The sequence below is a fragment of the Dipodomys merriami genome, unplaced genomic scaffold, assembly GCF_024711535.1.
Source record: "Dipodomys merriami isolate MVZ:Mamm:240054 unplaced genomic scaffold, mDipMer1.0.p SCAF_92, whole genome shotgun sequence".
NCBI classification, from domain to species: domain Eukaryota; kingdom Metazoa; phylum Chordata; class Mammalia; order Rodentia; family Heteromyidae; genus Dipodomys; species Dipodomys merriami.
The window spans coordinates 4,873,978-4,889,979 of NW_027206535.1; the positions used below are offsets into that span (position 1 = coordinate 4,873,978).

A 16,002-nucleotide genomic window follows, 5' to 3' on the forward strand; every position below is an offset into this window, starting at 1 on the left:
TTTTCCTGTACTAGCCCAGGGAGCTAAGAATCACAGGATTTATAAACTGTCATTATTATCTACCTACAAATCTGTTTTCTGAGGTCTCTAGAACTTGCGATTCTCCTGCCTCACATTCCAAATGAGATCACAGATGTTTGCCACTCACTAAAACCGGCTCACACCAAAGCGGCTTTCCTCTGACTGGAATTTTTGCCTCTGACTGGAATTTTTGCCTCTGACTCCCAGCGCGTGAGAGGGCGGGGCCTCGCCCTCGGGAAAACTCGCCAGAGGGAGGAGCTTACTCCCGAAGACCTCTGGGAAGGGGGCGGGGTCTGCCTTTCGGAACCTTTCGGACGGAGGCGGAGTCTTCCTGCCGAGGGTCATTCGGAAAAAGGCGGAGCCTATCTCGCATCAGGACCAGTCTCACTGCACCTGCATCCTTAGCTCAGAGCATCCCTGGAGCATCTTGAGAGGAGAACGCAGCTGACAACCAGGGACCGGACCGTCGCAGGAGACGTCCACCAGATACCTTCCCCCTCCCCTGATCTAGAGCTCTACAGCAGCAGCCTCGGCACTGACTGAGGAATACCAGAGTTATTTGACCATTGCAAAAGCATTTATAGCAACAGCTTCTGATTACGACATGGCTGAGATCACCAACATTCGACCTAGCTTTGGTAAGTAGAGTCGGGCAAAGTAAGCTTGAAGTGGTCAGAACCGTTGCAAAGCCGAAAGGCCCAAGCAATGGGCTGGGAGTGAATCCCAGATAGGATCCTTCAAAGTGCCAGTCCTGATAGAATCAGGCCTGAGGTAATAAAATAAGTAAGTGGTCAGTGAACAGCGCCTGAACTTGAGCTGTGGGGATGCAGGAGCTGGCCAGGCCGGAGGGCCCCCGAGGGTGGGAATGTCCAGGATGCTAAAACCTTGTTCGGTGCACTGTCAGCACTGCTGGAGGTGAAAACAGCCAGCGTGCGGAGGACGTGAACCCCTCCTTCTGTGGAGAGGAGAGGTGGGGTAGGCCGAGCCCTCCCCTTGGGGCACGCAGGGCGGTGCCCCTTCCTCCCCCTCCCACTTCTAAGGGCTGCGGGGGAGGGAGGTGGCAAGTGGGATGGGGCATCAAGATGGCAGCTTGGAGACTGTGTGGCTGGCAGCCAGGGGAGGCGGTGGCCTCTGGGGAGAGAGGGGTGCGGGGGTGGGGAGCAAAAAGGAAGCCACTCCTTAAGCCGGTCAGCTGGATGCTGGAGCTGTGAGGAAGCCCAGCAAGCTCCATTCTGCATCGTAATGGTGGGGTCCTTCTGATGCTACCAAATGGCGCTTGCCGCTGCTAGGCTAGGGGATGACGTGATGTCTATTTCTGGGCCTCCTGGCAGCGCCTAGACTCTCCTTCCGGGGCCTTTGTTCCCTGTTTGCCCGGACTGGCTTTTCAAAAAGGGGGACTCACCCGCCTTGGTGCTAGCGGGGGCTTGATCCAGGCCTGAGAGGGAGGGGCGAAAGAGGCCCAGCCTAGGGGAGGCCGCTTTGTGTACCAAAGAAAGCATTACGTCATCTCAGAGCTGCTGGTCCCCAACCCAGCCAGCCCTGTGGGCTCCAAGATCGCTGTAACACTCCCTTGGTGCAGAAAGTGGAGTGAGAAATAGGTGGGAAAGTGGGGGAAACAAGCTTGAGAAGCAAGTCCTTTTCCCCCCTTTTCTTAGGAATTCTTCCAGAATTTACTGGAAAGAAAACTTCTTATGCTTGCTCACTAGTTACATAAATAAATAAAATCAATCTACCCTCCTTCTTCCTCTTTTATACTATGTGAGAGTTGCTGCTGCCAGCCTAAAACCGTCATGTGCTTTAAGAAATTCTGTCCTTCGGGCTGGTAAGGTGGCTCAGTGGTAGAGCGCTTGCCTTGCATGCCTGAGGCCCTGAGTTCTATTCCTCAGTACCACATAAGCAAAAAGAAAAAAGCCAAAAGTGGCACTGTGGCTCAAGTGGTAGAGCGCTAGCCTTGAGCTGAAGAGCTGAGGGACAGCACCCAGGCCCAGAGTTCAGGCCCCATGACCGGACCCAAAAAAAAAAAAAAAAGAAAAGAAATTCTGTCCTTCAGACAATCCAGAATGTTTTGTGCATCAGATTCCATAGACTAGGAACACAAGCCAGCTAGAAAATGGCTTTTCCCAATGGCTAGTAAAACACATACGTCAATCTGCACAACCCAGTGAGCTCTAGACTCTCATTATAAGGAAGATCTCACAGAAGGAAAGTATTCAGACAATAAGTCTTCACACCCATTAAATACTTATTCCTATTTATTCCCCAAAGGTCAATCATATTTCTTTCTTCTACTTTACTTTCTGCATCTTTTTTTTTTTTTTTTTCAGTCATGGGGCTTGAACTCTATGCCTGGATGCTATCCCTGAGCTCTTCAGCTCAAGGCTAGTGCTCTACCAGTTGAACCACAGTGCCACTTCTGGCCTTTTCTGTTTATGTGGTGCTGAGGAATCGAATCCGGGGTCTCATGCATGTGAAGCAAGCATTCTACTGCTGAGCCACCTTCCCAGCCCCATCTGCATCCTTATCTTTTTTTTTTTTTTTTTGGTGGGGGGTTCCGGTCGTGGGCCCTGAAGCCTGGGCCTGGGCGCTGTCCCTCAGCTCTTCAGCTCAAGGCTAGAGCTCTACCACTTGAGCCATAGCGCCACTTCCGGCTTTTTTCTTTTTGCTTATGTAGTGCTGAGGAATAGAACCCAGGGCCTCATGCATTGCAAGGCAAGCGCTCTGCCACTGAACCAACTTCCCAGCCCCCATCCTTATCTTTTGAGTCCTAAGTTTTCCAAGTTTAAGTTCCTTTTTTAATCATATATACAACCTATTTTTTCTTCCTGCTCTTTCATTTTCTTCTTATGTCCTCTTCTCCACAGATACCTTTTTCTAATTACAATTCCAGGGTCCTTGGAAAAATAGATGATATAGAACATAATATAGTGGTTTCCTTTAGAGAGAATACTAGTAGAAAGGATAAAAGAATATATATATATATATATATAATCCCTTTTATGTACTGTATTTTATTTAATCTTAACAAAAATATAGTCACAAGATGAGGAAATGAAAAAAAAAATCAGGAAATGATTGAGAATGTGGCTTAGTGGTAGAGTGCTTGCCTAGCATGCATGAAGCCCCAGGCTCCATTCCTCAGTACCACATAAACAGAAAAAGCCCGAAGTGGCTCTGTGGATGAGGCTGTAGAGTGCTAACCTTGAGCAAAAGAAGCTCAGAAACAGTGGCCAGGCCCCGAGTTCAAGCTCCAGGACTGGCAAAAAAGAAAAAAGAAAAGAAGAGAAGAAAAAAGAAAAAGGATGAGGAATGAGGAAACCAAGACTCATGAAGATAAAATACTTGGATAAAGGCAAATGAACTAGTAATGATGGAGCTAGGATTTAAACCAAACTTTGGTTTAGCTGATACCAAAGCTTGTTTTCATCCCAATGTATTATTGGCTAACTTGACAGTAAAAGTCTACATTTAGGAAAGAAAGTGTTAATAATAAAGTCTGAGCTAGGTCAAATCTGAGCTACGCGAATTGGAGGTAGAGTGGGTGGCTCAATGGCAGGGTGTTGGCATTGTATGGACAAGGCCCTGGCTTCAATCTCTAGCACCATGAAATAGTAACACCACAACTAATCTATCTGAGCAAAGGTTAAAGGCACAGGTGTATCTGGCAGTTCTCTAGACCCTTCTCCCTAGAGAAAACTACCACTCCTAGCTTTTTCACTTCTCAAGGAATACTTCATTTGAAAGACTTGCTTGATACACCAAAGTGACATTCTGTTATCCATGACCTTGAAGGACAAACAAACAGTACAGGTCACACAATTTACAGCTTCTTTAAAATCCTTCAGCCCTTTAACCCAAATTCCTTTCCTTGCCAACTTTTTGCTTAAAGCAAGACAGAGGGACTTATGAATTTTGGCATCTCTGATTTTCTAGTTTATTATTTGGGGTATTTGGGGGTATAATAAGCACTCAAATGAATAAGAACGTAAGGAAGAGTAGGAAACAAGATAGGATAGAACAGCTAACTAATCCACAAATTGAGCCAGGTGCCAGTGGACCACACCTGTAATTTTAGCTACTCAGGAGGCTGAGATCTGAGGATTGAGGTTCAAAGCCAGCCTGGGCAGCAAAGTCCATGACACTCTTCAATTAACCACCAGGAAACCAGAAGTGGCGCTGTGGCTCAAGTGGTAGAGCGCTAGCCTTGAACTGAACAGCTGAGGAACAAGGTCCAGACCCAGAGTTCAAGCCCCACAGCTAATAATAATAATAATAATAATCCATAAATGGGTGTATCTGTGTTTCTTCTTTTTCTTCGTTATCATTGTGAATAATGAGAATACTTCATCTTCCCTCTTTTCCACCCTACTGCCATTTTCTCAGAATAATAGTTGATGTATTGTAAGCAGAGTAGAGCCAAAGAATTCCACACCCATCTCCCAGTCTTGGCTTCTCAACTTCTCAACTTCTCCCAACATACCTGTCTTAGTACTACACACTTTTCTCATAGAGACAATTAGTATTCATTTCACTAAGCAGTAGCAAGAAGTCTGTAGAAATATCTCTGATTGGGTATAAACAGCCATTTATTCAGACCGTAGCCATTCTGATTGATGACTAAATCCAATCAGTTCTTCAAACAAGTATTTACAGAGCTCCTATGCAATGTCAGACAATTGGAAGGATACAAAGATGAGCAGGATGGGATTTCTGCCCTGATCTCAAGGGGTTTACCATCAAAGCTGCCACGTTTTTTTTGTTTTTGTTTTTGTTTTTGCCAGTCCTGGGGCTTGAACTCGGGGCCTGAGCACTGTCTCTGAGCTTCTTTTTGCTCAAAGCTACTGCTCTACCACTTGAGCTATAGCACCACTTCTGACTTTGTCTGTGTATGTGGTACTGAGGAATCAAACTCAGGACTTCATGCATGCTAGGCAAGCACTCTACCACTAAGCCACATTCCCAGACCAACTGCTACCATTTTGTAAACCTCTCTCTATAAGCATTTTTGGGTTCACACTTTTAAACTGAACTATATTATTCAATATGGACATGAACAGGATCACCTTGATTTCTTTTGTTAATAATGGTTTTACTATTACCCACATTATTTTCAAGTGAAACACCTTCTTTTCAGGTCAATTTTCAACTTTCATAGAGCCACAGAATGTTTATGTAGAAAGAATTTCAGAACCATATAGTCGAAGTCTCACTGAATGATCCCCTTTTAGAATATGTCTGTTGTGGCATTATTGGTGGCTCTGTAATCCTACCTATTTAGGAGGCTGAGATCTGAGGATCACATTTGAAACCAACCCAGGCAGGAAAGTCCTTGACACTCATATCTCCAACTAACCACCAAAAAGCTGGAAGTGGAGCTACAACTCAAATGGTAAAGCACTAGCCATGAGCACAAAAGCTCAGAGGCAGTTCAAGCTCCAAGACCAGCACCATGTATGACGCAACTTCTCAATTTGATTTTCAGTACTGGCGGCCTCATGCTTGCTATGTAGCTTAAATTAGCCTCAAACTTATAGTCTTTCTGCTTGAGCTTCTTAAGTGCCAGGATTATAAGCATTGAATTTTTTTTTGGGGGGGGGGAAGGCGGTCGTAGGGCCTGAACTCTGGGCCTGGGTGATGTCCCTCATCTCTTCAGCTCAAGGCTAGCACTCTCCCACTTGAGCCAAGTGCCATTTCCAGCTTTCTTCTACTTATGTGGTGCTGAGGAATCGAACCCCAGGGCCTCATGCATGCAAGGCAAGCATTCTACTACTGAACCACCTTCCCAGCTGCATTGAAATTTTTTTACAATCTGCTGAAATTTTTTCTTTTTCTTTTTCTCTTTCTTTGTTCTTTTTTCTGCCAGTCCTCAGGGCCTGGGCACTGTCCCTGAGCTGCTTCTACTCAAGGCTAGCACTCTAACTCTTGAGCCACATACAGCACCACTTCCTACTATTTCTGTTTATGTGGTATTGAGGAATCAAACCCAGGGCATCATGCATGGTAGGCAAGCACTCTGCCACAGAGCCATATGTTTCTAATGAAAATGTTTCTAATGAAGAATTACTGCCTCATGAAGCAATCTGGGCCATTGTAATTCAGTTCTAACAATAATTTGACTCTTTATTAAGTCAAAATAGATCTTCCTATAGCCCAAATACATTGATGTTGGTCATATGTTCCAAAGCCCCTTCCATCAAAATGTGTAAAATAATTATAACTGAAGATGATTCTTATTCCTAGATAAATTCCCAGCTCTCATTTCTTCACTTTTTTTTTTGATATGGTTTCCAGATTTTTCCCTCCATTCCTGTGGCTTGAACTGAGTGCTGGGCACTGTCCCTGAGTCTCTTTGTGCTCAGGGCTAGAGCTCTACCACTTGAGCCATAGCACTACTTCCAGCTTTTTCTGAATAGTTTATTGGGGATAAGAGTCTCACAGAGGCTAAGAATGTGGCTTAGTAGTAGAGTGTTTGCCTAGCATTCCTCAGTACTACACAAACAGAAAAAGTTGGAAGTGGCGTTGTAGATCAAGTGGTAGAGCACTCGCCTTGAGCAGAAGATGCTCAGGGACAGTGCTCAGACCCTGAGTTTAAGCCCCAGGACTAGCAAACAAAAAAAGAGTCTCACAGACTTTTCTGCCCAGGCTGGCTTCAAACCATGATCCTCAGATCTCAGCCTCCTGAATAGTAGAGATTACAGGTATGAGCCACCAGCACCTGGACCAGCTGAAATTTCTTTAAATCATGTGAAGTATGACTATTTTATTCTTTGAGATGTTATGGCCTACCATCACAGCACAAGCTATGAGATCTGCTTCTTGTTTTTCATTGATGATCTAACTAGCTAGGCTTATAGGCATGAGCTACTGGAACAGGGCTTTGTTTTTAACTAACCTGATTATCCATAATGCAGAGTATGGACTATAGTGTCAGGCTGACCAGAATTTAAATCCTGTCACTGCCATCTACTACTATATAGCCTAAGTAGACTTCTGAGTTCTCATGGTCCCCAATGACTAAAGGAAGGAATTAATCATCCTATTCAATAAGTTATTTGATTCAGACCAAATAGCTTTATCATACTGCCTCACAGAGACAATACACACAAAAGTTAGCTATTGGGCTGGGAAGATGGCTCAGTGGTAGAGTGCTTGCTTTGCATGCATGAGGCCCTGGGTTCGATTCCTCAGCACCACATAAGCAGAAAAAGAGGGAAGTGTCACTGTAGCTCAAGTGGTAGAGCACTCACCTTGAGCTGAAGAGCTGAGGGACAGCGCCTAGGCCCAGAGTTCAGACCCACGACCGACCAAAAAAAAAAAAAAAATTAGCTATTTTATTGTCAGTCCTATGCAGAATGTTCTATATGTATTATGACTTTCAGATTAGGTAATCATGTTTGTAGTAGAAGCTGGTATTACCTAATTTTAGTCTAAATTGTGGTCATCTAAATTACTGAATCAAGCCAAGCACTGGTGGCTCATGCCTGTAATCCTTGCTACTCAGGAGGCTGAAATCTGAGGATCAAGGTTCAAAGCCAGCCCAAGCAGGAAAATCCATGAGACTCTTATCTTTTTTTGGGGGGGGGGGTCCGGTCGTGGGGCCTGAACTCTGGGCCTAGGCTCTGTCCCTCAGCTCTTCAGCTCAAGGCTAGCGCTCTACCACTTGAGCCACAGCGCCACTTTTTTCTTTTTGCTTATGTGGTGCTGAGGAATCAAACCCAGGGCCTCATGCATGCAAGGCAAGCGCTCTACCACTGAGCCACCTTCCTAAGCCTGAGCCTCTTATCTTCAAGTAACCAGAAAACTAGAAGTGGTGCTGTGGCCCAAGTAGTAGAAAGCTGGCCTTGAGCTGAAGAGCTCAGGGACAGAGCCCAGGCCCAGAGTTTAAGCCCCACAATTGACAAAAAAATAAAATAAAGGGCTGGGAAGATGGCTAAGTGGTAAGAATGCTTGCCTTGTATGCATGAGGCCCTGGGTTCGATTCCTCAGCACCACATAAGCAAAAAGAAAAAAGCTGGAAGTGGCACTGTGGCTCAAGTGGTAGAGTGCTAGCCTTGAGCTGAAGAGCTGAGGGACAGCGCCCAGGCCCAGAGTTCAGGCCCACAACCGGACCCAAAATAAATAAATAAATAAATAAAATAAAATAAATTACTAAATCATTTTCCCCAAAATTTATCAAATGAGATTGCCTAAAGATAGGCTAAAGGTAAATTTACATTTATTCCTGATAGGGTGTGTGTGTGTGTGTGTGTGTGTGTGTGTGTGTGTGTGTGTGTGTGTGTGTGTGTGTGTGTGTGTGTGTGTGTGTGTGTGTGTGTGTGTGTGTGTGTGTGTGTGTGTGTGTGTGTGTGTGTGTGTGTGTGTGTGTGTGTGTGTGTGTGTGTGTGTGTGTTCTTTTATTTTTGTGCTGGAGCTTGAATTCAGGGCCTTGTACTCCTGCTAGGCTTTTTTTTTTTTTTTTTGCCTGTCCTAGGCTCCTTTTTGCTCAAGGATAGCACTCTACCACTTAAGCTACACTATTTCTGGCTTTTCTGTGACTAACTGGAGACAAGTGTCTCACGGACTTTTCTCCCTGGGCTGGCTTTGAACTGTGATCCTCACATCTCAGCTTCCTGAGTAGCTAGGATAACAGGTGGGAGCCACCAGCTCCTGGCTTCCTGCCTGGCTTTTTTACTCAAGGCTACCACTCTACTCCTTGAGCTACACTTCTATTTCTGGCTTTTCGTTGGCTCGTTGGAGATAAGAGTCTAACAGATTCATCTGCCTGAAAAAATTTAGAACCTTGATCCACAAATCTCAGTCAAGAGGCTGAGTAGTCAGGATTATAGGCATGAGCCACTTGTACCCAGATATCTCTGATATTTATGATCATATTGTCCCCATCCTGGGTTTCCAATCAGTCAAGACTGTTTTGAGTTCACTAACTCAATTATTAATTGAGCACATTATAAGCAATTATAAAGATTATAAGGATCTGGAAATATAGCATTGAACAAAATAGTCAATATCACTATTCTGATTAAACTCAACTAATAAGGAAAGACAAACAAATATAGGTTAGAATAATAAGCTCTATGAAGAAAAATGGAGAAGGGTGATGGGGCTATTATTTCACTTGGGGTAGACAGGAAGTGCTTCTCTAATAAGGTATGATTTGAGCAGAAGCCCACAATAAGTGAGCCAGTATACCATACCAATACCTATTAGAAGGCTGTTCAAAAAAAAAAGAATGGTGTTCTAGAATATGTTACTTACTGCCTTAGTTCTTCCTGACTTCAGAGACTTCCCCACAAAAAGATAAAATGAGATGAAAATGATAAGCCTTTTTTTTTTTTGGTCGATCATGGGGCTTGAACTCTAGGCCTAGGCGCTACCCCTCAGCTCTTCAGCTCAAGGCTAGCTCTCTAGCACTTGAGCCACAGCGCCACTTTCAGTTTTCTGGTGGTTTATTGGAGATAAGAGTCTCATCGATGTTCCTGCCAGGGCTGGCTTTGAACCACGGTCCTCAGATCTCAGCCTCTTGAGTAGCTAGGATTACAGGCTTGAGCCACCAGCACCCAGCTCTTTCCTAGACTTTTAAGGCATGAAACTAGTTTGATTTCAATAAACTTGGAATCCAGGAGAACCCAAATCTAATTATATAAACAAGGCCCTAGTTTTTGATATAAATATGGGGGGGGGGGAGTTGTTTCTCTTTAGTTATTTGTCTGAGAAATAATATATTAAATACCTGCTATATATTTTAAATACCAAGGATACATCAACAAATAAAACAGATAAAAAGTTCTTTGCAGGGCTGGGAATGTTGCTTAGTGGTAGAGTGGTTCCCTAGCGTGCATGAAGCCCTGGATTCAATGCTTCAGTACCACGTAAACAGAAAAAGCAGGAAGTGGCATTGTGGCTCAAGTGGTAGAGTGCTAGCCTTGAGCAAAAGAAGCTCAGGGACAGTCCCCAGGCCCTGAGTTCAAGTCCCAGGACCAACCAAAAAAAAAGTTCTGTCCACATGAAATTTAGATTATAGGGAAATTAAATAATTAATAGTAAAAATTTGAAGCTGGTGGTCCATAGCTATAATACCAGCATTCCAGAAGATGAGATAGGAGGATAGAGAATTTGAGGCCAACCTTTGCCAAATAGCAAGACCCTGTCTCAAAAACAGATAAATAGGGGCTTGGAAAGTGGCTCAGTGGTAGAGTGCTTGCCTTGCATGCATGAGGCCCTGGGTTCGATTCCTCAGCACCACATAAGCAGAAAAAGCTAGAAGTGGGGCTGAGGCTCAAGTGGTAGAGCGCTAGCCTTGAGCTGAAAAGAGCTGAGGGACAGCGCCCAGGCCCAGAGTTCAGGCCCCCATGACTGACAAAAAATAAATAAATAAATAAATAAATATGATCAAAATTATAGGCAGTATTTATTCTAATATGTTATATTCTTTTCTTATATGCATGCATATAAATACATGAGAAAGATAAGGCATATAAAGAAAAATTAATCAGGGCTGGGAAGAGGCTATTGAAGATACAGAGGTTGAATACAGTTTTAAATAGGGCAATCTGGTCAGTGGTAGAGTGCTTGCCTAGTATGCTTGAAACCCCAAGTTAGACTCTTTTTTGTGTTAGTGGTGGTGGTCATGGGGCTTGAACTCTGGGCCTGAGTGATGTCCCTGAGTCTCTTCAGCTCAAGGTTAGAGCTCTACCACTTGAGCCTCAGTGCCACTTCTGGTTTTCTGGTGGTTTATTGGAGATAAGAGTCTCAAGGACTTTCTTGTCTGGGCTGGCTTTGAACCTTGATCCTCAGATCTCAGCCTTCTGAGTAGCTAGGATTACAGCCACTGATGCCCAGCTTGTGAGTTGGACTCTTTACTCTGTTAAATACATACATATATACATAAATGTATGCATACAGTTAGCAAATAAGGCCTTACTAAGGACATTTGAGCAAAAATGTGATACTTTCCAAAGTCAATTTCTTCTTTAAAATATTTGTATTTGAAATACCTAGGAATTGAAATTTTATTAAAAACAAATATTTTATTAAAAAAATTATTGTAGGGGCTAGGAAGGTGGCTCAGTGGTAGAGCGCTTGCCTTGCATGCATGAGGCCCTGGGTTCAACTCCTCAGCACTACATAAGCAAAAACAAAAAAGCCAAAAGTGGTGCTGTGGCTCAAGTGGTAGAGCGCTAGCCTTGAGCTGAAGAGCTGAGGGACAGCGCCCAGGCCCAGAGTTCAGGCCTCACGACCGGACCCCCCCCCAAAAAAAATATTGTAGGCCAGGCACCAGTGGCTCACACCTGTAATCCTAGCTACTCAAGAGGCTGAGACCTGAGGCTCACAGTTCAAAGCCAGCCTGAGTAGGAAAGTCTGTGAGACTCTTCTCTCCAATTAACTACCAGAAAACCAGAAGTGGCACTGTGGCTCAAGTGGTAGAACACTAGCCTTGAGCTGAAGAGCTGGGTCTTGGACTCAGGGCCTGGGCACTATCCCTGAGCTTCTTTTGCTCAAGGCTACCAATCAACCACTTGAGCCAAAGTACCACTTCTGGCTTTTTCTGTTTATGTGGTACTGAGGAATCAAACCCAGGACTCATGCATGCTAGTCAAGCACTCTACCACTAAGCCACATTCCCAGCCCCCAGAGCTCTTCTTTGAACCACCCATCCACTTTTTTTTCCCCCAGTCATGGGGCCTAAACTCTGGACCTGGGTGCTGTCCCTCAGCTCTTCAGCTGAAGGCTAGCGCTCTACCACTTGAGCCACAGCACCACCTCCGGCTTTTTCTGCTTATGTGGTGCTGAAGAATCAAACCCAGGGGGCTGGGAAGGTGGCTCAGTGGTAGAGTGCTTGCCTTGCATGCCTGAGGCCCTGTGTTGGATTCCTCAGCACCACATGAGCAAAAAGAAAAGGCCAGAATTGGCGCTGTGGCTCAAGTGGTAGAGCGCTATCCTTGAGCTGAAGAGCTGAGGGACAGCGCCCAGGCCCAGAGTTCAGGCCCCATGACCAGACCCCCCCCCAAAAAAAAAATATCGAACCCAGGGCCTCATGCATGCAAGGCAAGCACTCTACCACCGAGCCACCTTCCCAGCCTATCCACATTTTTTAACCCTTGGTCACCCAACAGAGACCATCTAAACTCAACTCCACATCCTTCCTCCTACCCAGTCAGTCAATCAGCACAAGCCAGTGCAATGTGAAAATCCTTTGCTGTATACTATATAATGTCCTTCTGAAACCAAAGATACAGCAAATTCCCTGTTTAATAGTTCAGGTGAGCAGATTCCCACTAAAAAAAAAAGTGACTTTTAACAAACTTATGGTGTAGCTTTATAGGAATCAAAAATCAGTATGAGTAAACCAAGTCTGTAAGTGCTTGGAAAAGGTCAAGAAAAGAACTGGGTCAGGTGAGTACATCAAAGATGGCTTTGTCATCCAAATATTACATTATAGGCTTATGCCTATAATGCTAATTACTTAAGAGGTTAAGATATGAGGATCAAGATTCAAAGTCAGCCCAGGCAGGAAGGTCTGAGAGACTCTTATCTCCAATTAACTACCACAAAGTCAGAAGCCAGCTGTAGTCAAGTGATACAGTACCTAGCCTTGAGCAAAAAAGCTAAGGAACAGTATTCAGGCCCTGAGTTAAAGTCCTGGTACCAGTATAGCACAAAGGGGAAAAAAATTGAAACAAGGTTTTGTGAAGAAATTAAACATATCGCCCAGGAAGGAAAGGGCATGATATCCAGGCAATAGTGGCTCATGCCTGTAATCCTAGCTTCTCAGGAGGCTGAGATCTGAGGATCACAGTTCAAAACTAGCCCAGGCAGGAAAGTCCCTGAGGCTCTTAATCTCTTAATTGGAGATAAAAAGCCAACTGTAAGGGCTAGGAATGTGGTTTAGTGGAAGAGTGCTTGCATGAAGCCCTGGGTTCAATTCCTTAGTGGTGCTGTGGCTCAAATGGTAGAGTGCTTGCCTTGAGCACAGAGAAGCTCAAGGACAGTACCTAGGCCCTGAATTCAAGCCCCAGAACCAGCAAAAAAAAAAAAACCAGAAGTAAAGCTGTGGCTGAAGTGGTACAGTGCTAGCCTTGAGCCATAAAGATTGGACACAGTGCCCAGGCCCTGTATTCAAGCCCCAGGACCAGCACAAAAAAAAAGGAATGGGGCTGGGAATGCAGCTTAGTGGTAGCCCTGGATTCAATTCCTCAACACCACATAAACAGAGAACGCCAGAGGTGGCACTGTGGCTCAAGTGATAGAGTGCTAGCCTTGAGCAAAAAGAAGCTTAGGGATAGTGCCCAGGCCCTGAGTTCAAGCTCCAGGACTGGCAAAATAAAAAAGGAAGGGCATTGGGCATGGGTTGGGTGAGATGGGAAAGGAAGCCATCTCTAAGAGGAGAGAGAAGCTCCAAAGCCAAGATGAGTGGCTTCTCCTGTGGAGGCCTGGTTACAAGTTAGCTGGGCTCCTGCAGAGACAATGAGTAGAGAGGAGCTATGGACAGTAGTTGAAGTCCACCTGTCTTGACACATCTCTGGTCTCTACCTTCAGATGTGTCACCTGTGGTGGCTGGTCTCATCGGGGCCTCTGTGTTGGTGGTATGTGTTTCGGTGACTGTCTTTGTCTGGACGTGCTGCCACCAGCAGGCAGAGAAGAAGCACAAGACCCCACCGTACAAGTTTATTCACATGCTCAAAGGCATCAGCATATACCCTGAGACCCTCAGCAACAAGAAGAAAATCATCAAAGTGAGGAGAGACAAAGATGGTCCTGGAAGGGAGAATGGACGAGGGAACCTGTTGGTGGATGCAGCAGAGGCTGGTCTGCTGAGCCGAGACAAGAGCCCCAGAGGACCAAGCTCTAGATCTTGTATAGACCAATTACCCATCAAAATGGATTATGGGGAAGAACTGAGGAGCCCCATTACGAGCCTGACCCCTGGTGAGAGCAAAACCACCTCTCCTTCATCTCCAGAAGAAGATGTCATGCTAGGATCCCTCACTTTCTCAGTGGACTATAACTTCCCGAAGAAGGCTCTGGTGGTGACAATCCAGGAAGCCCATGGGCTGCCCGTGATGGATGACCAGACCCAGGGCTCTGACCCCTACATTAAAATGACCATCCTTCCTGACAAGCGGCATCGGGTAAAGACCAGAGTGCTACGGAAGACCCTGGACCCCGTGTTTGATGAGACCTTCACCTTCTATGGCATCCCATACAGCCAGCTGCAGGACCTGGTGCTACATTTCCTCGTCCTCAGCTTTGATCGCTTCTCTCGGGATGATGTCATCGGGGAAGTCATGGTGCCATTGGCAGGAGTGGACCCCAGCACAGGCAAAGTACAGCTTACCAGGGACATCATCAAGAGGAACATCCAGGTGAGGAGGAAGAGTGTTGGGGAAGGATAGTAAGATTGAGGATGAAGCCGGGTGCTGGTGGCTCACACCTGTAATCCTAGCTACTCAGGAGGCAGAGATAAGAGAATCACAGTTCAAAGCCAGCATGTGCAGGAAAGTCTGTGAGACTCTTACCTCCAATTAACCACTAGAAAACTGGAAGTGGGCCTGTGGTTCAAAGTGTTAAGGCACTAGCTTTGAGGAAAACAGCTCAGGTACAGTGCCCAAGCCCTGAGTTCAAGCCCCGCAACCACAAAAAAAAAAAAAAAAAAAAAAGGGCTGGAGAGGTGGCTTAGTGGTAGAGTGCTTGTCTAGCCTGCATGAAGCCCTGGATTCGATTCCTCAGTACCACATAAACAGAAAAAGCCAGAAGTGGCACTGTGGCTGAAGTGGTAGAGTGCTAACTTTAAGCAAAAGAAGCCCAGGGATAGCACTCACATCCTGAGTTCATGCCCCAGGACTGACAAAAAAAAAAAAAAAAAAAAAACAAAAAAAAAACCTCAGGAAAGAAATGGAAAGGAGAGAGGAATAGCTGGCAAAAAAGAGGTTAGCTGGGCAAAGACAAGCTATGGTTAAAGTAAAACAAAGGGCCTCACAGATTACTTCCTCCAATAAGTAGCTGCCTGAGGAGAGACCAGCAGATGGCTTCTAAAATTCCACTTGGAGGTTATCAACCTGATGCTGTATCCAGCTATTTGGAGTAGGCTGGCCCACCAGCGCTATAGCCTCCATCCCACCAGAGTATGGGGGCTAATTTATTCTCCAAAATGATATCTGATCTTCCAGTAAGCAAATTTATCTGTTGAGAAACATCGTAAAAATTTTTGTTAAGTTCAGGCTGGTAGCTGGTGGCTCATACCTGTAATCCTGGCGACTCTGGGGTTGAGATCTGAGGATTGAGGTTCAAAGCCAGCCCAGGAAGGAAAGTCCATGAGGTTCTTCTTTCCAACCACCAAAAAAAAAAAAAAAAAAAGAAAAAGAAAAAGCTGGATACTGTACTGTGGCTCAAGTGGAAGAATGCCAGCCTTGAGTGAAAAAGCTAAAAGGCAGCACCCAGCCCCTGAGTTCAAGCCCTAGAAACAGCACACACACACACACACACACACACACACACACACACACACACACACACAGAGTTCAGTAATTTTGTTCTCTACTTTCTTTTCCCAGCCCAAACCTAAGAATAGCATTATGTATATGTCTTTTTGTAGACGTTTTATAAATGCAACTTAATTGCTTCACCTTCAGGCATAAAGCTTTGCCACAGTGACCTCTCCTCCCCCCTCTCCATCCCTCCTCTCCTCTGTTTAAATTAGAAGGCTATGAACCCTCCACCCTGTCTTGTCTCCCTACTGCCACCGAGCCAATATTAGATTTTGAATTAATTTCACAAGTGGAAACAGTATGCCTCCACTCCACACTACTGGATCATTCATTTTTTTCATGATTAGGAGGCAGAGTAGTTCTGTGGTGAAGCACTTGGACTGCCTAACTTCACTCTAGCTTATGGCTTTCCAGCTGCAGGACAATGGGTGAGTTACTGAACTCCTTTAAGCCTGTTTCCTCTGCTAATGACATTGCCTTTCTACAAAGTTATAAGGATCCA

At 45.1% G+C, this 16,002-nt stretch overlaps 1 protein-coding gene across 1 annotated transcript in view; it reads left to right on the top strand.

The window, feature by feature from the left end:
- The first annotated feature begins 375 nt into the window (after positions 1 to 375).
- LOC138821613 (synaptotagmin-11) overlaps positions 376 to 16,002 on the top strand; it is a 30,293-nt gene continuing 14,666 nt past the window's right edge. Inside the window, exons 1-2 of the mRNA XM_070014045.1 lie at positions 376 to 659; positions 13,552 to 14,378. Coding sequence (XP_069870146.1) covers positions 626 to 659; positions 13,552 to 14,378 — 861 coding nt within the window. The 5' untranslated portion in view covers positions 376 to 625. The remainder of the gene's footprint in view (positions 660 to 13,551; positions 14,379 to 16,002) is intronic.